This window comes from Tiliqua scincoides, chromosome 7 (assembly GCF_035046505.1).
Source record: "Tiliqua scincoides isolate rTilSci1 chromosome 7, rTilSci1.hap2, whole genome shotgun sequence".
NCBI classification, from domain to species: Eukaryota; Metazoa; Chordata; class Lepidosauria; order Squamata; family Scincidae; genus Tiliqua; species Tiliqua scincoides.
In genome coordinates this window covers 31,627,561-31,651,624 of record NC_089827.1, presented here as the reverse complement: position 1 = coordinate 31,651,624, position 24,064 = coordinate 31,627,561, and the positions used below count along the sequence as shown (strand labels likewise).

The 24,064-nt window shown below is 44.6% G+C and overlaps 2 protein-coding genes across 6 annotated transcripts; one reads left to right on the top strand and one right to left on the bottom strand.

Moving 5' to 3' along the window:
- Positions 1–1,983: 1,983 nt before the first annotated feature.
- Positions 1,984–10,268, bottom strand: THAP5 (THAP domain containing 5). Of its 4 annotated transcripts, none has more exons than XM_066634224.1 (3): positions 10,144–10,268; positions 5,898–6,084; positions 1,984–2,994 (listed from the first exon to the last, which is right to left on the bottom strand). In XM_066634224.1, the coding sequence occupies exons 1-3, from the start codon at positions 10,224–10,226 to the stop codon at positions 1,984–1,986; spliced, it is 1,281 nt and encodes a 426-aa protein (XP_066490321.1). In that variant the 5' UTR covers positions 10,227–10,268. The 4 variants fall into 4 exon arrangements, with proteins under 4 accessions (XP_066490321.1, XP_066490322.1, XP_066490323.1 ...); XM_066634225.1 differs by having other exon boundaries at positions 5,898–6,087; positions 10,219–10,268; XM_066634226.1 differs by having other exon boundaries at positions 10,219–10,268.
- Positions 10,269–10,346: 78 nt separating this feature from the next.
- On the top strand, positions 10,347–21,767 carry DNAJB9 (DnaJ heat shock protein family (Hsp40) member B9). 2 transcript variants are annotated; one of them, XM_066634040.1, is made up of 3 exons: positions 10,347–10,497; positions 19,678–19,905; positions 20,444–21,767. In XM_066634040.1, exons 1-3 carry the CDS (start codon positions 10,410–10,412, stop codon positions 20,866–20,868), a joined length of 741 nt encoding a protein of 246 aa, XP_066490137.1. In that variant the 5' UTR covers positions 10,347–10,409; the 3' UTR covers positions 20,869–21,767. The 2 variants fall into 2 exon arrangements, with proteins under 2 accessions (XP_066490137.1, XP_066490138.1); XM_066634041.1 differs by lacking the exon at positions 10,347–10,497 and adding an exon at positions 10,659–10,996.
- The last annotated feature ends 2,297 nt before the right edge of the window (positions 21,768–24,064 follow it).

The following is a 24,064-nucleotide window of genomic DNA, read 5'->3' as shown; positions in this document are numbered from 1 at the left end:
CAAACTTGCCATCACATATTAAACATTTGTCACATGTATCAAGAATGCTCGCATATTATTCAGCCACAGGAGTGGCTACAGCTTCATATTGAGGGTCTGTTCGCTGAGAAACAGAGCAGTGTTAGTGCATCATAGGTGAAATTAACCCCAATTGAACAGCAACTCATTAATCGACTCTGAATGTATGACACACAAGTCTTATGCCCTGCAACATCCCTACAGCCCAGTACTAACCAAGGCAAGGGGAGTTCCAGCACTTATGGTTCACATGGCAGCCATGATGAAAAGGCCTCTGTGACTGCCCCCCCCAGGATACAGCACGTGTCCCACTGGCATGGCTGCAGTGGCACTGAGAAGTTAGTTAGGATTAGTCTGATAGCATAAGAAGTTTTTGTGAACTAGTGCCTGATTTCTGACTCTAATTCATGAAGGCTTATGCCACAACAAAGCTATTCAGCAACCAAAAGTGAGTGTCACCTTAAAGACTAATGTAGCTGACTTCTGGAATGTAAATTAGTGGGTACCCCCCCCCCATACTATTTCTCTTTGACTTGTTTATAGAAGTGTCATATGTTCTAAAGTTTAGAAAAAAAAATGCCTATTGCATCCTACCTATTTTTCTCTTTGGTTCCTGCCTTTAAATACTGCTGCAAAAACCCCACCCATGCTTCCTGTTAACTAGTTTGTACTGAAGTAAAACTCTAAAATGTCTTTAAGATGCTTCTGTAACAGTGATAATGCTAGAAGCAGGAACTTGAGAAACACCTTTCAGAACTTCCTCAGAATTACCATAATATGCATTCAGAATGCATGAACAAGTTAAAAAAACAATAATAGCTCTAAATTAAAGAAAAATTGCCTTGAGCCATTCAACAGGAGCTTCAGGAAAATGGCAACATGTCTCCATTTCATCAGTGTATTAATGCTGCACCACCTAGTTTAAACAGCCTAAAAAAGTGTTTCTCTACCTCATGTCTTCTCAAATGTTGATATTAAATAGTCTAAGCAGTATTTCAATAGAAGATGCTTATTGTAGGATACAGAAGATTAGATCAAGATGTCAGATTAAATACAACCATTACTGGGAAAATTAGGTTGAGCTAGATAAAAACTTGAATGAATACTGGGAAAAATAAATCAAAATATGACATTAAAAGCATTAATATTTCAGAAAGTAATGCCAAACCAGCTGCCTACACTTTTGTTAGGAAATACTGAAAATTACCTTCTGTATACTGCCCCTCCCAGTTTAAAAAAGCAACTTTACAGTCCTGTAAGCTAGAAAACATTTTCCATTTTCAACACTGTGCTAATGTAATGTGAAAGCTACTGAAGCTTCCAGATTAAAGTGGTCTGTACGCTGCTCCTATCAATGATTTAAGAAACATTATCCAAAAGCTTGGCTAACATTCTATTATTGGTCTTTTGGTGTAATACGTGCCAGTTTTCCCCCCCAAAAAAACACACTGTGCAATATTTCCCCATATTGGGGGGGCAACATATCCATGGATTCCATATCCGCAGATTCACTTATCCAAGGTTCAGGTCCATGCCTCCCCGCGTACACCCCTTGGAGGCAAGGGGAGTTCTCTACCAGAAGGGCCTCTGAGCCCAGCAGAGCCTGCAGAGATTTGTCCGCAGCCTCTGTTGGGCTCACACGCCCGGTGCCTTTGTGAAACTGGAAGCAACTTTTAAAATGCCTTACAAGGCATTAAGAACACCACTTCCAGTTTCATGGAGAAATCGAAAGTAGCTTTTTTTTTTTACTGTCAGGCTCAGAGGACTCTCCGGAAGGGGAGCAGAGCTCCCCTCAGCTCTAGAGAGAGGAGAGAGCCCGTATCCACGGTTTCACTTAATTGCAGGGGTTCTGGAATGGAACCCCCATGGATATGGGGGCACGCCTGTACTGTAATTAAAAATGCTTATAAAAGTAATGAAATCATCTGAAAAGTACAAATGAAGCAGTCAGCTGCAATTAACACTTTATTGTATCATAGTAACTTCAAATGTTGTGAAACAGTTTTCTACAATCTTGAGTTTTTCTTCAGAAAGCAGATTCTCCTGTTTCAGTTTAGCAATAAGAGGTTCTAAAGATTTGAGTCTGCTTAAAGTTTTTCTTTCTTGAACTTCTAAAAGTGCTATTTTAGCATTAAGTTTTGTAATCTTTTGCCAGAGTTGTTCCCTGTCTATGTCTTGCCTACAGTATGAATGTTCAGTTTGTAGCACTTCACTGCCACCATAAGTGGTGATACATGCTGATTTTTCAGTTTCTATGTCAAGCAGTTCCTGCTCTACTGTTATGAATGAGCCTTCTAACAAGAAGGGGTCTTCTGAACCCCCAGAAGGAACTATAATGGTGATGACAGACTCATGTCCATTAAACTGTTCTAAAGCTCGTGTCACAGATTGGAGCAACACTGAGTTTTCATCAGTTTGTTGTACTTCCACAGAACAGCCTGCACTGTCTGAGTTCAGTTGATCAGGTGGAAAATCATTAATTGGCACAGTTGTATTATATTCTAGAGATGACTCCAGGTGTTCAAGATCTGTAGCCTGCAAAACCGTGACTTTAGAATCTGAGAGAGACTCAAGACATGAATGAAGCTCATGACCTGAAGGTTGCAAAAAGGTGGTTGTACTACTGAAGAGGGTTTCCCCAGGGTGGTTAAAGCTATGGTTTTCTGAGGAGCTGGAATTACATGCAGAACCATCCTGTTCTGCTATCGCAGAGCTTGTTCGCTCCAAGTTCTGTCTAATGGAGTTCTCCAGATCTGTAGCATCATTTTCAGTTTTGACTGTACTCTGAAGTAGCTCTTTATTTTCTGGAGACTTGTTTAAAATTGTATAATGTGCTTTTCTGTAGAGAGTTTCTTCAATTATGATATTTCTCTTTGGTGAACAAGGTGTAAGAAACGTAGCTGTTGCACATGTGTTCTTTTCTTGGCCATCTTCTATTCTTTTCTCTTGTGCTTTTTTCTGAGGAAGTCCTCTTCCCTAAAGAAGAACCACATTTCATTTTATTGACAAGACACAATAAAACACATAGTACAGGTACACCTAATCCTACAATGGCATAAATACATTACCAGCTGTGTGGAATTCCAGCAGAATGTCCCAGGACATGGTCTAAAAACTCATGATACAGCCACCTTGCTGAAGCTAAGAATGCCTAAGTCATGCAACTGCCCGAATGGGTGACTGCCTGGGAACCTTGTATACTGCCTTGAGTTCCACAGTGAAAGAAAGGTGGGAGATAAATGTCAGCTTATTCTCTAGGTTTTGTTTAACTTGTAGGTTTTGATTAACTTGTTTAGTAAATAATTTTTAAGCATTCCTCTTCACTAGCTATTTTTATGAGCTGAATTCTAGATTTAGAGCTGATCTCTAGTTAAAACAGTTCCACCCACAGACCAGAGGAACGTACCTGAATGTAGATTATTCCTTAGAAGTGTACAGTTTTTACAACTTTCTCAAAGACATACCTACATTCTTCCTAAGGCAAAAAAACCCATTTTGCCTATAGAACGTTGGGGTTTAATGAATCCTAGAGAGGCAAAACAACTTCGTACAGTTGTTTCCTGCTGAAAATTGGGCAGGAACAGGCAGGAAAAGACAGTTTATTTTTCACAGTTAGTAGCACCATCTGTTTGAGGGGAAGGAAGAGGAGCAAGTGACCTGAGCCAAGCCAATTGAAAATACTGCAGAGTGAGTGAGTGTCAGAGACGGGCAAATCCAGCACAGCTTGCCTCAAGAGTTCCATGACTCCCCATGACTTGACTCAAAAACGAGTCCTAACAGGTGAACTTTCTGAGTCGTCCAGAGCAGTTTCACGCCTCAGAAAGACTTGAGTCATGAGTCTTTTTGATACATGTGTCAGGTGCAGCTCCATGGGAAAAAATGGGACTGCTGCTGGGGTGTGTGTGTTGGATTTCTCTTTAAACACTTCCCTGATGTCCCCATCCCATCTGTAAACAAAGTGGGAGGGGGTGGGACAGACTGTATGAGAGGGAGGACAAAAGGGGCAAGAGGTTTTGTCAGAAGGCTCAAACCAAGCTTCTGCAGGCTGATAGCTAGAGGTGTTTGAAAATGGTGTTATTTATTTTTCTCAGAAACAAGCCCATTATGTTCAGTGAGACGTAATGCTGTTACTCACTGGAAGCCAACACCTCTACTCATAGACTGATCCTGGGCATGTTTACTCTGAAATAAGGAGTCCAGTGTGACTCATAACAATCTGTAAAAGAGTTGGGGGGAAAAGAGAAAGAAAAGGCTTCTACCAAGCCCCAGCAACCTATTACTTTGATCCAGAGCATGCTTAATCTGAAAAGATTGAAACAAAAACAGTAAAGGAAAGTTGGGGGGAGGGTTGGATGGGAACATGCAAACAAACATGGGGTTAAAGACTGGAAAAAAGGACAAGAGATAGATACAAAAGAAAAATTGAAAAAACAAAAAGCAGGGAAGGGGGAGACTTGAAAAATGAGAAAAAAATATTGAAGAGAACAAAAATGGCAGGACAAAAATGAACAAAAAACATATACAAAAAGGCAGGGCACATAGCAGCTTTATCTTATATGTTCAGTGAATAAAGGCAAACAAAACACTCCTTTCTGTGGCTGTTAATTGCAAGAACATTTTGTTGCAAGACCCTTCTTGTGAAAACATGATTTACATCATGACAGCCATTAGTAAAGAATACACGTTGAAAAAATAACAAATGTTAAATAACACATAAGCCATATCAAACTAAACACAATTTTTGAAAAAGTTTTTGAATAAAAATGTTTCTGCATGCTCATTGGCATAAACAGCACAGCTGGAAGGAGTGCTTCCATGGCTGCTCCTTCACCTGAGCCTCCCCCTTATCTGTCCCCTTCTGAAGGCAACTCTGGAGGGGTGCTCTGGAGCTATGCTCTGGTCACATCTGGAGGGTGTTCTGAGGCCTGGGGAGGCCACACACAACCTTTCCAGGCCTCAGAAGGTCTTTTAAGGCCTTCCAGAAGCCTCAGAACACCCTCCAGATGTGACCAGAGCATAGCTCGCAATTCAGAGGGGGAACTGGGGCAGTGATACCTGCTTCCAAGGCTCAGCTGTGAGTGAGGTGGATGCAGGACCCTGGTGGTCATTGCACTGCTACCCCCCACCACGGAGTGCTGTCCCAGCTACACAACTGCCCTGGCATAAGGAATGGGGCCTCAGAGTCTGCAACAGAAAAGTTCCTGCTTCCATCTGGCATCTCCCGATTGGGATTTCTGAGCAGTTTCTCCAGCTGGCCTTAGTGGGTAGAAAGGCTGCAATGGAGAGAGTCACTTCCTAAGGGAAGCTGAATCCAGAGTATTTAGGGCTGTTAACTAGGGTCCTGTTCTAAAACATAGTATCAGGACTGGCCACAGCAGGTATGACTGCTTCCCCCATCTTCCAGCCTAAGTTACCATGGTTGGTAGGAGCATGGTAAAAAAGAGGCTAAATTGTATAGGGAACACAATATCCCAATTGGTGTGCATCTTAATTAGGGGAATTGTCCAAGTATGACACTGATCGAGGAAGAAACTGCAGTTGCTATGTTCTTGTGTATGTACGTTCCTGTGTTTACAGTTCTTTTAAAATGTATCACTGTTTTGCATTGATAGGAAAGCAGAGGATACTGCCTAGCTTGTGACGGTGTGCACAGGGACTCTGTGAAATTGTGGCTTACCTTCAGGAAGAGGTTGCTGAGCTGTAACAGTTATTTCAGCAAACCACAAATCCCCGTTTCAGTTGTAAACAATGAACAAAACAGGAATGGCTTCTATCATGATCCCACTAAAGCCAATGGAAATACTCCCACTTCCAAACAAATATCCTTCTCCCTCGTCCAAAAAGCCAATTACATGACTTATTTCTAGATTGCTATTTACCTGGTTATCAGATGAAAAAATAGTTGGCACAGCAGTTGTTTTCAAATATCGAATACCCCACCGGACATCAAGAGAATCTGGTGTGAAATGGTCACTGCAAAGAACCTGGTGCTTACTGGGAGTCCAAGTGTCACGTCTCATATTTCGCAACCATTTCTCTAATCTTTCCTTATCATGAAGAGGAAATCTGCTTCAAAAGATTTGAACAAAAACAATATGTTATGTTTTAGGTGAAGTACTGCCTACATCATTTTAGCCTTGCTGGGCATGAAGATCAGTTAGGTTTTCTGAAAAACGCTTGTTCTGGGACAGGGGTGTCCAAAGTTTTTGGCAGGAGGGCCACATTGTCTCTCTGACACTGTGTGTGGGGGGGAGAAAGAATTAATTTACATTTAAAATTTGAATAAAATTACGCAAGTTTACATAAATGAATATATTAAAGATTATATGAATGAATGAAGGTCTTGCAATAGCTCAAGGCCCATGAAAGGCCTTGCACAAAGCAAGGCTGGCCTTTCCTTTGCTGCTGCTACTGCATCACAGATGTGAAACAACAAGCAGTGGAGGGAGCCCTCATCCCACAGCTAACGTGAGAGGTCAAACAGTCGCCCTCAACGAAGCTCCAGAGGGCCAGAGGCTCACTGGAGACTGGAGGCTCCCTGAGGGCCGCACTAAGAGGCCTCAGGGGCTGCAAGTGGCCCCAGGGCCGGGGTTTGGGCACCCGTTCTGGGAGATTCTGAAAACTGGCCAGGAAGATTCTGCATAAAAAATACAGCTCATGATCATAACTTAAGTCAATAGTCTAAGCACCCTTACTGGGCAACACTGTATACTACTAAACTCAATGAAACATATTTTCACTTTACTGTGTAGGATTTTGCAACCAACTAATTTACGCTTGCAGAGATTTCTTTCATGTGGTTGGTTCATCACAGGTTCTTATTTAAAATACTGAGGAAGTAATTTCACTTGTGTCTCAAAGTTAGAATTTAAGTATCAAGTGGAGTTAATTACTGTACTCTTGATTTAGCTAACAAAACTGAAGTTTAAATTCACCATCTGCCAAAAAAAGTCTAAGATGGAAATTATTATCTTTCACCTCAAATCCCGCCTTCCTCATACACTTTCCATATCAACTATCACCATCCACCCTGTGGAACAAGCTCAAATCCTTAGCTTTACTTTTGTCTCCTTTCCTTCTTCATTACCTATAGTTACCATGTATAGTCATGTATAAGTCAAAAATGTATGCCTTAAAATTGACCCTGGAACCAGGGGTCAACTTATATTTGAGACAATACAGTAAATAAAGCTTTTAAGAGCAGTTGCTTGGTAAGGTGGGCATGGAACCCCGCTGAGAAGCAGATCCAGGGGGGTGGGGAAAAAAGGAATGATTTTACTTACCAGTAATTGTTCTGAGGCAGCAACAGAAAGTAAATGAATAAGGTAGCTATTTTATCTTCTTCTCCAAAAAGGAAAAGAAATGAAAGTGCTTATGGGAATTGTAGTCTGTGTGAGGGTTGCTGCTATGGAAATGCAACACTGTACTCCTCACAAAGCCTATAACTTCCATAAGCACCTTAATCTCCTTTCTTGTTTGGAGAAAAAGGTAAAATGGGTTCTTTTTTTTCTTTTTGGCTTTTTACTGCTGCCTCAGGACAATTCCTGGTATGTCATTTTCAAAGAATTCCACAGACCCCTAAGTTTAATCCCCCCCCAACTTACTGTCATAGAAAATTCCATGATTTTTGGCTCAAAAGCTGTCTTGGACTTAGCTGTGAGATTGACTAATTCTTAAGTATCTACAGTAGTCTGTAGTCCTGTTTTTTTCCCCTTCACAATGTTTAAAAAAAACTGGCCGTTCCTCTACATCCCTTCTGCAAAGACTCTAGTTAATGCTTCTGATATCTCTCGACTCCTGCAACCTCATCCCTACTGATCTTGGCTTATCTCAGTCGTTTCATGTCAATCCAATGCTCTGCTGCTAAGGTGATTCATCCTATGCACGTTTACTCAGAAGGAAGTCCCACTATGCTCAGGGGAGCTCACTCTGCATAGGACTGCAGCCTAATAGTGAAACAAACCGCACCCGAACATCCACATTCTATCAAAAGTTGTGGCCCACCAAGCAGAAAACGAAAGCACAGCAGGCTTTCACCATCTGACATACAGGCTTTCACCATTCTGGCAGCAGGCTTTCACCATTCAAGACATACAATCTTATGCATGTCTACTCAGAAACCCGTCCCATTGTATACAGTGGGGCTTACCCCCAGAAAAGATTTCAGCCTAAATCTATGCCAAATCCCCATTAAAAAATTCTTGCAAATAAATCACTTAGGGTTGCTCATAAAAAGAGCACATTACTACTATCTTATGCACATTTGCTGGTGGGGGGGGTGAGTAGGTAAGACCCACTGGACTCTACGGAACTTACTACAAAGCAAACACACTGAATCAAGCTGCTCCTCTCTTTTAATGACCAGGCAAGGAGAGGGGAGTCACAATCTTATGTTTCTCTGGCATCCCCAGTCCCAGTTTAGTAGTTGAAATGGTGAGGGACTGCAGGTGGAGTCTGAAAAAACCCATTTACTCTTTGGGAAGGAAACCACAAACTCAAGCAGCTCTTTATGCGCATTCACAGTTGGCTGCTGGTTGTCTAGAGCAGGGGTATCCAAAGTTTTTGGCAGGAAGGCCACATCATCTCTCTGACACTGTGTGGAGGGCCAGGTAAAAAAAAGAATTAATTTACATTTAAAATTTGAATAAATTTACATAAGTTTACATAAATGAATATATTAAAGATGAACTTATATGAATGAATGAAGGTCTTGCAATAGCTCAAGGCCTATAAAAGGCCTGGCACAAAGCAAGACCAACCTTTCCTTCACTGCCACTGCTGCATCACAGATGTGAAACAGCAAGCAGTGGAGGGAGCCCTCATCCTACAGCTCATGCAAGAGGTCAAGCAGTCACCCTCACGCTGAGAGCAGTTGCGTCTGGCCAGTGCGTGCTCCAACAAATCTCCAGAGGGCCAGAGGCTCATTGGAGACTGGGGGCTCTCCGAGGGCCGCACTGGGAGTCCTCGAGGGCCACGTGGCCCCAGGGCCGGGGTTTGGGCACCCCTGGTCTAGAGAATTTACCACCTACTGGACCACACTAAGGCGGACACCTTCTTCGTGGAATACTAACCCAAGAGGTGGTTGCCACAAGCACACTATAGGGACAGTGGCTGCATATAGTGCTTGGATGTGTAAGAAAGATTGCATGTTCCTTCTATATGGAAAAGGATCTCGGTTTTGTATGAGGAAGGTGAAGAGAGTGAATGTTCCTAACTGACTCGCCACCTCTTCTTATGGCGGCAACCCTTACTTGGAATCAAGCTCCACTGCAATGAGGTTTTCCTCTGAGTAAACACAGAAAGGGTGGCACTGCACATCCCTAAGCACAGTTGCCTGGAAGGAAACCCCGATTCAATGGTGCAGCTGAGGCATTTGCTAACCAGGTCAAAGATTTTATAGCCCCCCCCATCAAATCAAATGTAATTAATAAAGTAAATAAATTTAAAACTGTGCCCCATATTGGTTGGAGACATTGTGCTGCAGTAGACAATTCTCCCCCTGCTGAATGCAAGAGCAACACATGAAGAAGTTTCTCTTTACCCTGTTAGCAGGGCTGACTGTGTTATGACGCACAGAAACCAGACCCTGTAGGTTCTGTGCTGTGTCACAACACCTCACTGGTTCGCAGAACCATCCATCTCAGGGGTCAGTTCTGAGTTAAGTGAATCCACTTGTTGCACAAGCCTGCTGTGCTTTCGTTTTCTGCTTGGTGGGCCACAACTTGTGACAGAATGCGGATGATCTGGTGCAGTTTGTTTCACTACATTCTGCATTAAATGATCTTTCCAATGACACATACAGTGCGTGTGCGTGCGTGTGTGTATGGCTTGTGGTATATATGCACACACGTATATGGGATACATATATACACACACACACAGATACCTGAATACATACACACATGCGAACACGTACTGCATATACGTGCGTGCGTATACGTGACACACACACGTTCGGCCCCAGAGCGGAGCTCAGCCCGCGGCCCAGGCCTGCTGCCGGTGCTGGCCCCGCCCCGCCCCGCCCCGCCCCGCCCGCGCGCGCGCGTCGGACCTGCTCCCGGGCTGACGCGCCTAGTGCCGGCCGCGGGGCTCAAGCCCCCCGGGCGTCCCCGCCGCGGCACTCACGGGTAGAAGCTGAGCCTGCGCTGGTCTCGCGCGCTCTGCCCCGCCCGGTTCCTGCAGCAGGTGGCCGCGCAGTACCGAGGCATCGGAAGAGGCTCCCCCGGGGCGCCACCGCCCGCGCTCGCCCGCCAGCCTCTGGCGCAGCATATGCACTTCCGCTTCCAGGAAGTGGCCCCGCCCAGGCCGAAGGGGCGTGGCGCCGTCACTCGCCCGGGCGACAAGAGCCCTCCGCGTGCTCCGCCGGGCCGGGCGCGTGACGTGGGCGGCCAATGGGAGAGCGCTTCGTGTACGAGGCGGCCCTGAGCGTTCTTCTCAGGAGAGGGCCGAGCGCGGCGGCGGGGCACGGGGGCACTGGCGGTGAGTGGCATCCCGGAACGCTCATCGGGGAGGTCGGACGCTCCTCGCAAAGCCCCTGGTGACGCGGGGTGCGGAGCCTTCGGGCGCGCTCGCGGAGCTGGTCCGGCCGCCGTCTCGGCGCCTCAGGCGGTGGCGTCGGCCGCGACGAGCCCTCGTGCGACCCGGCGGCCGAAGACGCGGCTTCCTGCGCTCTCGACTCCCCGCCTTCTCCGGGCGGTCTGTTGCGGCCCCCCGCCGGCCGCTTGTCTTGCCGTCCCGGGGGCGGGGGGAGGCGGGCGCAGGCGCCTCCGAAGGACTCCGGGGCCGCGCGCCCCTCCTGCGCTGTGCCGAAGCGGCCCCAGCCTGCCTGCCAGGCGCTCCGTGGCTGCAGCCTCCAGGTCCTGCGAGGCGACAGCTGGGGCGGAGGGGCCTCGTTCTGTTCGGCCGCCCCTGACCTCCGGAGCCCGGCTGCTGCCCGCGGGAGGAAGGGCCGCGTGTGCCGCCCGCGGGGAGAGCGCAGGTGAGGGAAGGGAAGGGCCGCCTCCCTCCTTCGCCGACTGCAGCTGATCGATGCCCGCAGACAGAAGAGCGCTGCGCGCTCGGGCGGTGAGGCTGCCTTGAGGGAGCCGCCCTCTTTCCGGGCTGGGCCTCCGCGGCCCTACCGGACAGAATGGAAGCCACGGCGTCTGCCTGCTCGTTCGACCCGCCTCCCTGGCTGGGCTGCGGGGAAGGCGGCCGTGCTGGGCCTGTCGTCGCCAGGGTGCCGGACAGGTGCGGGAGTGGCTGTGATGCGAGCAGCTGCCCTCTTAGCCGGTGCAGCGGCGAGGACTGGTGCCAGCGAGCCTCGTCCTCCCGACTGCCCTGCCCTGCCTGGGGGGAGCGAGGCCAGCCCTGCAGGGGTGAAGGACGCGCAGGTGAGCAGCCAGCGCAGGTTCCGCATCGAGCGGGACGGTCTGCAGGGAGAGGGCGAATTGCGATGAGAAGCAGCTGTGTTGATTTTTGCGACTGTCGCCTTGCTGCGCTGCCAGGAGGAGAGGAGCAGGAGCAGCCTTGTGGCGATGTGGCTGCTCCCACACAGTGGCACTCTTAGTGGCCGGCACTCTTCCCCTGGCCCTGCACACTCTCTGGGAGGGTGTGGTTGGCCTGTGACAAGTGCTCTGTTCAGCTGCCTGAATTCATTTGTCCACCTGTGTTTCTTGTCTCTGTGCTGCAGTGGTAGATGTTGGGACTTGTGGACCTAATCCTTTCTGCTGTCCTGGTGAGCTGTGAGTGGCAGGCAGAGGTGATCACTGTTTTGGGCACAGCCTTTCACAGCCCAGAGATCTTTTGAGTAGAGGGATTTAGCCCTATAGACAAAAATGTCAAAATCATAACACCTGCTAGTCTTCTATTCATTGCCTGTGGCATCATGTCTATCTCAGAATGTCGGGTCCTGCTAATAGAGTCGATCTGGTAGTGTTCAAACATTTCACATATGAAAGTGCAGTGGGATGTACTAGTGTGACATGTAGAGGCAATAGAAGCACATGGGGGTAGTGTGGTTGTGTGACGTGTTACTAAGGCTGCAGTTGTAAATGCACTCGCTAGGGAGCAAAATGTCTGTGGAACGCAGTGGAACGCTTGTGTGAGCATGCCTAAAACTTCTGTCATTATAATTTTCTGCTTAAATAAGAAAATTTTAAGGGTTTAATGATCCACTTGGTTCCCCTTTCCCTCACCCTTTTGGTACCAAGGGAGCTTGCTTCTTTAAAATATATTTTAAATATGTGTTAAATTTTGGAAAAATGTATGTTTATTGAAAAACACATGTATGCATGGAAGTCATGGAGTACAAGGATTTTGTGTGCAGTTGAGCATGGGTGGGGGTGGGCCTGAGCGGCAGTGTGACTAGACTGATTTTTACTGCAACCTTGGAGGTGTATAACTGAAATTCCAAACCGATCTTGGTCTTTTTTATGAAATATTTGACATCATATCTTAGTCCCTTTCTGTTCTGTAATTAAGCTTATTTATGTGTAACTGAAACAATTGCATGTTTTCCCTGTTTACATCTGCTTGTGTTCTGCTTCTTATGTTTCCCTTGTATCTGTCCAGAACAGGAGTGTCCAAACTTTTTGGTAGGAGGGCCACATCTCTCTGACACTGTGTTGGAAGCCAGGAAAAAGAATTAATTTACATTTAAAGTTTACATAAATTTACATGAATGAATATACTAGAGATGAAACTTAAGAAATGAAGGTCTCACAAAAACCTATAAAACACCTTGCGCAAAGCAAGGCCAACCTTTCCTTTAGTACAGACAAAAGAGAATATTTCTTTACTCAGCATGTAGTTTATCTGTGGAACTCCTTGCCACAGCATGTGGTGATGGCATCTGGCCTAGATGCCTTTAAAAGGGAATTGGACAAGTTTCTGGAGGAAAAATCTATTACAGGTAACAAGCCATAATGGGTGTGTGCAACCTCCTGATTTTAGAAATGGGGCACATCAGAATGCCAGATGCAAGGGAAGGCACCAGAATGCAGGTCTCTTGTTGTCTTGTGTGCTCTCTGAGGCATTTGGTGGGCCACTGTGAGATACAGGAAGCTGCTCTAGATGGGCCTATGACCTGATCCAGCAGGGCTGTTCTTATGTACTTATTTTTCCACTGCTGCTTCACAGACATGAAACAGCAAGCAGCGGAGGGAGCCCACAGCTCACACAAGAGGTTGAACAGTCAGCCCTCATTCTGTGAGTAGTTGCATTGGGCCAGCGTAGGCTCCAGCAAATCTCTGGAGGGCCAGAGGCTCACTGGAGACTGGGGGCTTCACATGAGCCAGAGTGGGGATCCCGGGTCCGCAAATGGCCCCTGAGCCAGGGTTTGGACACCCCTGGTCTAGAACATAAACTCCTTGGGGCAGGGGGTCTATCTTATCCCTATGTAAAGGCTGCGTACACTAATGGCGCTGATTGTTAATATTGGTGGTCTGTGCTGCAGCATTGTATGCTCCACTTTATTGTATGCTCCACCACTCATGCAGTGTTGTCTGTTGCAAAGCCATCAAAACTTCACAATGGCAAAAAAACTTCACAATGGCTAATGGGTTCTGAACTGTCTGTGACAGATCAGGAGAGAGATCTTGGGGTACTGGTGGACAGCTCAATGAAAGTGTTGACCCAATGTGTGGTGGTGGCAAAGACCAATTCTATGCTTGGGATCATTAGAAAAGGTATTGAGAAAACAGCTAATATTATAACTGTTGCCTTTGACTAGCCTAAAGGCAGCATGAGGTTCATGACCCAGAGTGCTACATCCCAATTTGACACTCGGAGGGAAGGTATAGCAGAAAACAGCTTGTTTATTGCTGGTACCAAAGCAAGGCAGCACGGAGGCCCGTTGCCTCAGGTCATGCGCAAGTGTAGCTAGATGCAGCTAGCTTTATAATTTCAAACATAATAATAATAAAAATAATAATAATAATAATTAATAATACATGTATTTATATACCGCCTTTCTTGGTCGTCAGATTTCTCTTCAGACTTTATTCAATGCGGTTTACATGGGCAGGCTGTTCTAAATCCCCATAGGGATTTTTACAATCAAAGAAAGGTTCTATCTTTCAAGAACTACAACATTTCAGATGGATCTTTTTGATCTGGTATCACATTCTGGCCTCCGATTTCCTTCCACGCAAGCTGACAAGCAACTCCTTCATCTCTCACATGGAGGGCAGCCAAGACACTTCTTCGCTAACACCAAAGAGCAGATGGAATAACTCGGCTCAGTTTGTCAGCTGCTTCAAGGTCTCATGGTCTCGAACTGGCGACCTGCAGATGTTATCTTCAGGCAAACGGAGGCTCTAGACCAGACCTCCTGCCCATAGACAAGCATAGACAAAGGGTCCTGTAAAATTCCATCCTTGCCACACTCAAACCCTGCCTTTACCCCTCCTGTTAGTTGTTGCTTTGGCAAGATAACGCAGACCAGCTCTGTCTGGTCTTTGAGGACTAGGTCACTAGAGAACCAGGCACTGGTTCAGGGGTGTCTCACAGTTTCTTGCTAATAAGCATTTTAGGCTTACAAGCATTTTAGGACCAGAGTCAGAACTGATGTTAAAATGGCATTACTTTGTTTAGAGTTTAGTGAGAGCTCTTGGCTCAGGGCATCAACATCATTGTACAAATTGATGGTAAGACCACACTTAGAGTATTGTGTCCAGTTCTGGTCACTGCATCTCAAAAAGGATATAGTGGAAATGGAAAAGGTGCAAAAGAGAGCATCTAAAATGATTACTGGGATCGGGCACCTCCCTTATGAGGAAAGACTACAGTGTTTGGGGCTCATCAGTTTAGAAAAAAGGTGCATGGGGGGATATGATTGAGACATACAAAATTATGCAGGGGGTGGATAGAGTGGATAAAGGGATGCCCTTTTCCCTCTCACACAACACCAGAGCCAGAGGACATCCACTAAAATTGAGTGTTGGGAGAGTTAGGACAGACAAAAGAAAAAAATTTCTTTACTGAGCATGTAGTTAGTTTGTAGAACTCCTTACTGCAGGATGTGGTGATGGCATCTGGCCTAAGTGCCTTTAAAAGGGAATTGGACAAATTTCTGGAGGAAAAGTCCATCCTGGGTGTATGTTCAATCATGATGGGTGTATGTCCAGCCATGATGTGTATGTGCAACTTCCTGATTTTAGAAATCGGCTATGTCAGAACGCTAGATGCAGGGGAGGGCACCAGGATGCAGGTCTCTTGTTATCAGGTGTGCTCCCTGGGGCATTTGGTGGGCCACTGAGAGATACAAGAAGTTGGATTAGATGGGTCTGTAACCTGATCCAGTGGGGCTGTTCTTACATTCTTAGGCCATTCTTTCTTGGCACCAGCTGCTTGCTTCTGCAATGTGGGGATTATAGACTATATTGACAGTGACAGAACCAACTTTAAATAACTTTTCAAATTATTCATATGAAATGAGATTAGAATTGGAGCAAACTCCCTTGATTTTTCTTTCCTTGATTTCCATAGACAGCTCTTGCTTCCACCTCAGAGGACATTTAAAAATGGCTGCTTAAAGCAGGAAAGCTTAAAGCTGTACATACACTTGGATACTTATTTCTGATGTTTCCTTATCTCTGACAGTTAGTGAGAGAATAGCAAGATTATTTGATGAAAGAATACCCTTTGGGTTGAGCTATTCAATCTGTGCATCAGGGCTCCCTAGGGAGGCGTGGCTAGCTCCCAGGGGAGAGAGGTGGCCATAGCTGCTCGGCTCAGCTGCATATGCTGCCTCCCTACTTGCTGCTTTTCTGCTGCTGTGAATGAGGTGGGTGGGGCAGTGTGAGGTGGGGAGGGCATGTGAAACAAGTGAAGGCTGGCTGGATAGCTGCAGAGGTACTGCATCTCATCAGCACAGGGCATGCTCCTGGCAGGCTTCAAACTGGGAGGGAAGCGTGATCTAGAGAGAGCAGCGTAGCGCTTTCCTTCGCTTCGGAAGGAGGGAGCCCAGCCTGCTCTTGGGGGGATGTCCAAATGCCACAGCCTGCATTCCTTTGTTTTGCCTGGAGGGGATAGGGGTGGCATCTGGATGTTGGGGTGTATGTGTGTGAAGCCCATCTACTTTGGGGTGAGTTGTAATCTTGCTCTGTGTGGCTGCAATCCTGTCCACACTTTCCTGGGAGTAAGCCCCATTGACTCAAATGGGACTTACTTCTGAGTAGACCTACATAGACTTGGGGTCTGTATCAGCTTAACCAAGGATCTTCATCTTTCTTTTTCCTTCCCCTTCAAAAAAAAAAAATGCAGCTGTTGATCAGTCAAGCTTTGTCTCCAAAAATTGATTAAAAAATAAAAATACCTATTCCTTTTCAACCATCCCCCTTTTTCCTCCTGCCTCCTTTTGGGGGTGGGGGGTACTTCCCATGTTGGCTGCTATTATAGGGCAAAAGGCACAATCATAGCTAGTTCTACTCAGAAGTAAGTCCTGTTGTGTTCAGTATGGCTTACACTCAGGTGTGGTTAGGATTGAAGCCTCAGAGTGCTGGCAGCTGTTTTTTTGTTTCCAGTGTATAATTATAACACCTTTATCCTCATTTTGGGGGTAGGTGAGGTGAGGTGAGGTAACGGGGAGCTGTGGCCAATGGCCACAAGGATCAGGGGAGCTGCAGGCCAGAAAAGTTTGGGAACCACTGCCTTTGGGCAAGAGTATGATAGAATTCTGTCTGGAAACTCCTGTAACACAATATATACAGTCTGTTATGTGTGAACAACTTGTACAAGTATGCAGATCAACAATTGTGTACAGCATGCATAGGTGTGGTTTACCTTTCTGAACAGTCCTTTTCCTGCTGCTGCAGGACCTAGCTTTAATAGTATGTTTATCACAGGTATGAATACAGCTGCTGCTGCACAGCCAATTATCTGGGGAAAAGTAGGATATTGTGACTTTTCTTTTGTTATAGCTCTAAGATGGTTCTTTACTGTTCGTGGGTGTTGTCTATCCTGAGCTGCCCAGGTCACGGGGTTGCGGCGGTGCTGGAAATGTCTACTTTTGTCCCCTTCCCCCAGGTAAACTGAGTAGCCCTGCAGTGGGGCTACCAAAAGGTCGGCAGTGAATCAAGAGCCTCTGTGTAGGGCGGCTAGCCCAATACGGAGGTTGCTCTATGTCCGCTCCCTCCGCCCGGCACGTCACCCTGTCCTCTCCCTTCCTCCCTGAAACACCCCCTTCCCGCCTCCCCCTTCCCTGGAACGCCTCCTCTCTGCCTCACCCCACACCCTTGCTTACCTCCCTGCTCCTCGGTAGTTCATGCAACCATCCAACGATGGAGGTCGGGAGCCAGCACTGGGCTACCACCATCACTCAAGTGGCAGTAGGGCCCGCAAGTGTGCCTTACGCATGTTTGTGACAGTGGGCGCCAGCGGTGAGTCGGCGCACCAAGCTCAGTATTGGGCTCTGAATGTTTAAACTTCAGTTTCTCTTGCATTGAGTCTTTTGCTTTCTAAATAAAGTTCTTACATTTGAAATATGTAAGAAATTAGTTTTCTAAAAATTAAAATAGGCATGTACTGTAATTATTTATTGTTTGTTAGATTTGTATTCCGCCTTTCTCCTGAAGGGCATCCAAAGTGGCTAACAATCAATTTAAAATACAAGGTAAGATACAAATAAACATTAAAAATAAAAAACAATTAAAAAACAGTTAAAACAATTAAAACAAAATAAAATACATAGCAGCAGATTAAAAGCATGCAGTAAAAGACATGCTTTTAGTTTTAAAAGACATAGTAATAGTCACTTGATGATTTCTGAAGAATTTTGTTGAAGTTAAGGTTTCAGAAACAGTGATGATCTTTAGCTTTATTTGTAACTACAAGTTTTTATATTGTATTTATGCTTTAAAACGACATTCTTTTTGAGTGCATCAGATGTTGCATCAGATGTTAATTTCTCTGAAATTTCTAAAAACCATATCTGAGAACCTTTTCTTAAGAGTGGTGAGAAATGCTGCCCCCTAAGAACTTAGGAAACTGTGTGATTGTACAACTGAAACAAATTCAGACCTTGAATGACTGACTCCTGCCTTCAGACTTGACTGCAGACAAAGTTGGTGGCCTTTCTGGAATGTTGATGTGCAAATTCATACATGCCTGTAATGAAAAATTTGTTGATCTCTTTTAGCCGTTCCCTTTGGATTAGACACAGCTATTTACAAGAGGGGTGACTGTTTTCTGGAGGTGGAAGAAAACTGCGATAACAGAATAAAAACATGTAATACAGATTTCTGCACTTCTCATTTTTGTAAAAATAACACCCATATATGAAAACCAATTTTATTTGGTTTTTATTTATTATTTAATGTGGGATGCATCAATAATGACTGGCTACATCTGCTGATGCTATACCACCTATATCACCTATCTAGTACACTTCTAAAGCGATTATAATTATAATGTAAGTTTTGAATAACACAACACTGCTTTCTGCACTTCTAACTTTGGAAAACATCAAAATCTGTGAAAAAATAAAACTGTTTTCTCCCACCTCTATCTATAAGGTACCATTATTGAAATTTAACCAGACAAGTGGTAGAGGGAGTTGTGGAGTGCAGGTAACATACTTGAAACCTTTTTTATTAATTTGATTTTGGGAGCAGTTCAAAACAAAGTGTCTGATACCTCTTGTAAAATAGCTTCATGTACTCAGACTCTGACATACATGAAGAGAGCCAGGATGGCATTGGGAGTTGGACTTAGACCCTGAAGATCTAGGTTCAAATCCTCACTCAGCCTTGAAGCTTCCTGTGTAATTTTGGGCCAGTCACACTCTCAGCCTCTCCTACCTCACAGGGTTGTTGTGAGGACAGAAGGGTGGGAGGAACTATGTACATCACCCTGAACTCCTTGGAAGAAGGGTGGTATAAAAAAATGTGAGTAGTAGCCAAGAAACATCAGATGACCATGAGATGATTTACTAGCTTTTAAGATGTTTTTTCATTCCTTTTCCGTGATTGCAGTCTAGGTAAGTATGGGTTTGTGCTTATGTGGTTTGTGCCTGTGTGCACATTGTATATAATGTCTCTAAATCAGAGTTTCTCAAACTGTGGATTGGGGCCCATTAGGCGGGTCATGTAGTAACTAACTCAAAACCAACATTGAAAATATAGAACTGCAGGGCAGGGTGGGTGCCCAGTGGGAGAGGGGTATGGTGCTTTGCCATAGGTGGGAAGATGGGATGCTGGAAAGTGAAGAGGGCTGTGTGGTTAGAGAAGGATCCCAGTTTGCATTCTGCCTTGACTTCCAAGCTGGAATGTTCAAATTCCGAGTTATGCAAAATAACAGCAGGAGCGTGTTTTATAATGGGACTTTTGGCTGATTGCATCTTAGGGTTGAAGCCTAAATCAGTGATGTCACTTCCGGTCATTGCATCACTTCCAGTTTAATGACATCACTTCAGTGGGTCCCAACGGATTGTCATTCTAAAAAGTGGGTGCTGGTGGTAAAAAGTTTGAGAACCACTGCTTAAAATACAAGAAAACTTGATTGTGGGTAGAAAGAAAATGCATTTGAGCCATATTCGCTAATTTTCCTTTACTCCATCCATTCCAGTTCTTTCTTCTATTCAACTGCATGGTTGGGATGTGTGTAGCATTAAGGAAATAAGACAATGAGACTTTTTTTGTGGCAAAAGACTCACTCTTACGTTGTTTTTTTTCCTTCCAGGAGGTGTAATAATGGCTACTACACAGTCGGTCTTCATATTTGCACTTTGTATTTTAATGATAATGGAACTCATACTGGCTACAGAGAGTTATTATGACATCTTAGGTGTTCCCAAAAATGCTTCTGATCGCCAGATCAAGAAGGCATTTCACAAACTAGCAATGAAATATCATCCAGATAAAAATAAAAGTCCTGGAGCAGAAGCAAAATTCCGGGAAATTGCAGAAGGTAAATAGAATCCTGTTAAGTTTTGCACTGTTGGGATGCTGCTTACTTATATTTTGTGAGGACAGTGACGGGGCTAGATTCTGGAATTCTTTTTGTGTAAAAATACTTTTGTGAATTATATCAGAGATCTTATGTACTTTGAGCTGGATTCTGTTGGGGATCAAAGCTGGACATAGCCCTGAATTTTGTGCTCTAGGTAGTAAAAAGATACATCTGTCTTCCATTAATGATGGAAACTGTTATGTATGCATTGACCTTGGCTATAGTTCCCTTTCAAAGAAAACTACATTGAACTGGCAAGCATAAATTGTCCTGGAAAAATGTATTCTTAAGTGTAACAGAAAATGAACGTGGAAGTGCTTGATCCTTGTCTCTGTCCTCACCAGCTTTTCCAAGTTAACCTTTTTCTGATATACCTAGTTGCCATGGAATTTAGTTTTATTAGTTGGGGATTCTGAATACTGGATGGGAGGAAGTATCTAGCAGAGACTCAAGGTTTGACTCAAGTAGTTTGACTGAATTGTTGGATATCTTACAGCCTACGAAACTCTGTCGGATGAAAACAAACGTCAAGAATATGACCAGTTTGGGCATGCTGAAGGACAAAGAAGCAATGGAAACCCTTTCCAGCAGTCATTTAACTTTAATTTTGATGACTTCTTTAAAGACTTTGAATACTTTGGCAAAAATCTCAATGCGCAATCAAAGAAACACTTTGAAAATCACTTCCAAGACCATCAGCAGACTCACCGCAGGCCAAGACGTCCTTTCCAAGAGTTTTCTTTTGGAGGAGGATTTTTTGATGACACAGAAAAAATATTTTCATTCAGTGGGTTCGACAACACACACCAGCACACAATGCGAGCTAACAGGAAATTTCGTGACTCTAGTAAGCACTGCAGAACTGTCACTCAGCGTCAAGGAAACATGGTTACTACATATACAGAGTGTTCTGTGCAATGATACTTGCAGTTTTTTGTCCTGAATTCCTTTTGCAGTCTCACTGTTAAAGCACAGTTTTTCTTTGAACTGTGTGAGATTTATAATTTAATGAGAGTACCTTAACAGCTGAAAATAAGAGGAAGCTAAACTGAACTCACCAGAAGTGCAGCAAAGCAAGGGGATGGGGGGGGGAGAGAGAAACATATTCCATTTCTATGTAGAATGCGTAAGAGGGGCAAAATCCACATATGGCAGTGTCAGATTCTATTTTTAATAACATAGAAGCAGTTTACTAGATTACCTCAATATTAGGTGAATACATTACACTTGATTAATGTTGAGTTATTGCTACACTAGGATCCTGTTTCAATAAGTGTTGAATATTTAAATATAATCTTATGTTTCTAATTAGCACAGTGTTTACCCAACATAAATCTGAGTGTTGTGGTTCGGTAGTGACTTAAAACACACAAGTGAAATATTGAAACTTGACCACATTAAGTTGTGAAATGGCTTTTATCAAAATTCACCTTGCAGCTATCTTCTGATGGGCTTCCCAAAATACTGAGATTAGTGGGAACTCTGCATTAGCCAGCCACATGCTGTACTGTTGCCCAGCATTTTGGGTTTCCCTTAAATTTACGGGTGCCTGGTAAGATGGAACTAGTGAACTACAGTTGAATTTTGTCTGTCAATTTCACAGTTAGGTGGAATAGGGTTTGCTCATCTTCCTTATTGTGGTGAGCAATAATGTAGAACCCTGCTTACCCTAGATGCTTGATTTGAGAGTGTTTTTAGTTACCTCACCTGTTCCCTTGCTGTTATAGTTGACAATGAAATTGTTCAGGGTGTGCAGCCCTTGGCAGTTTTTTTAATGAGTAAACAAAAAATCAAATTTATTAAAATTTGAAGTGTGCCTACTTATGCTGAGTTATTATAAAAATCTGTAACTATACTTTTTGTCTCATGGGTGTACAAGTATAACCTAAAGAGTATATGAGTAAAATTCATTAATTTTATATTAATGAATGAGTAAAATTGAGTATATGAGTAAAATTCATTAATTTGCAACCAGTGCTTATAGTAATGTTGGAGTAGGATGGAATGGCTCACAGTATGGTATTTATCTCAAAAGTGTTAGCATATTCCATTGTGTTCAGATTGTTAGAGCCCATGGTTAAGTATACTGGCTTGAAATTGCCTCATTAAAATCTATGGGACTAGTGTCGATCAATCTCTCTTGCATGAGTACTGTCTTGTGCAAGAGGGGTTCTTTTTCCAGGGATGTCCCTTTCTGGCTTCTAACCCTCTCTTCCAATCAAAACTATCTGCCAAGGTGGGGGGGGGGGGTTGCAAGTCTCAAACAGGAGGCCAGAGGGTCTGCTTCTTTCCATTGTGCATGGGCATAATATAACATGTCACAAGAGATGGTTTGGACCTGAGATATTGTCTGCAATTCTATTCCCTGACAATGAGTTCACATAATAGCTTTGTAATCTTCTGTTACCGTTTTGGTGTGTTCCAAGCTATTCTCATAATCTTGAACAAGCAGGAGATTGTACTGTTCAAAAGATGCATTTCCAGGATAGGTTTGTGTCTAGGATTTTGCTACCTTTTTGGGGCTCACATTCCATTGCAACTTTATCTTGCCAAAATACTAAACTAAGGGTAGGTTATAACATAAAGGAGTGACTCAGATTTGGCTTCTGAAAAAGTGAGAGGAATACCTTGTAGGATGCTCTGAACTCTGAATTTGCAATCTGAATGTGGTCCTACATGTCTATTTTTAAACTGACATCCCACTCTCAAGATCCCAGGTGGATTACAGATAAGTTTATTAAAAGCCTGGTGGAAAAAGCAGGTTTTTAGCTTGAGAACGTTCGATTGAGACATTTAGATTGAGACAATCTTGTCATCAGATCTTAAGAGATGACAAATAGAAAGCTCTTAGAGTTAAAACCCCATGCACTACTTTTTACTATGAGTCACCACCCCAATGGCTGTATGAAAGTGTCAGACTGGTTGAACAGGAGACAGACTGTACCCTGTACTTCATCACAGGTATTTACTGTGGGCTAGCACTGTTTGGTACAGGGGAAGAGACTATCCTGGTTGCTAGGCCTCCAGTAATCATCCTTGTCTAGCTCCCCAAGGACCAAGAATCCTTCATCAGCTGTTATGTCAGGGATGTTTATGAAAGCAGCAGCAACAGCAGCATTAAAAGCTATCTTGACTTGGGCATAGACTTCAGTTACTGCTGCTGTTACTGACACTGATGTGTCCACTTTTGCTTGTGCAGGTGCAGACTGGGAAGACAATTTCTCTCAGGGAGGACCAGAACATGCACAATGAAATTATTAGGATGGTATCTATGCTTGCCCTAAAATATCAACCTCACTTGCAGACTCCCTAACATTGTCGCTGCCCTACTAATTCCCAGTGGCGTTAGTATGAAATGCAGACTAATCTCTTCCTCTCCCTCCGCCCAACTATACCCCTCTTGCTGGCTGAAATTGCTCTTGCTGTGAGAGATAGACACCAAGCAATTCTGCAGCTGCAGGATCCTACTGTATCCTAAGCAAGCAAGTCAGTTGCTTGCTTGCTTTCTCTGGGGCTAGGCTTGGTGAGTGGGCAATTGCTTTACCCTTGGTCTTGGCCAGACCAGTTCTGAAATAAAGAATCCTGGCTTATGAAGGGCACAATGTAAACCTACCTGGAAGCGAATGCTGGGAGGCACTGGGGGAGAAAGGAGGGAGGAACCACTGGCTGACACCACAAGCAGGTCCACCTAGCCCAGAGAGGCATAGCAACACATCACTCATTTCATCTACGCTTCTGCCACTGTGCAGGCCTTGCATGCATGTGCCACTAACACAAGGCACATGTGTGGGCAGGCTCTGCTGAATTTTCAGTTCAGTTCAGTAAAACCTTTATTGGCATAAAATACAGAGAAAGAACAGAACAAGACAGGAATGTACAAAGACAACACAACATAAACAAAAACATCAGTCACTGCCCAGAGTCCCAGGGCTCTGCCTGGCTGCTGAATTTTCTAGACCAGGGGTGACCAAACCCCGGCTCTGGGGCCACTTGCGGCCCTCGAGGACTCCCAATCCAGCCCTCAGGGAACCCCCCAGTCTCCAATGAGACTCTGGTCCTCTGGAGACTTGCTTGAGCCCACGCTGGCCTGATGCAACTGCTCTCGGTGTGATGGCCA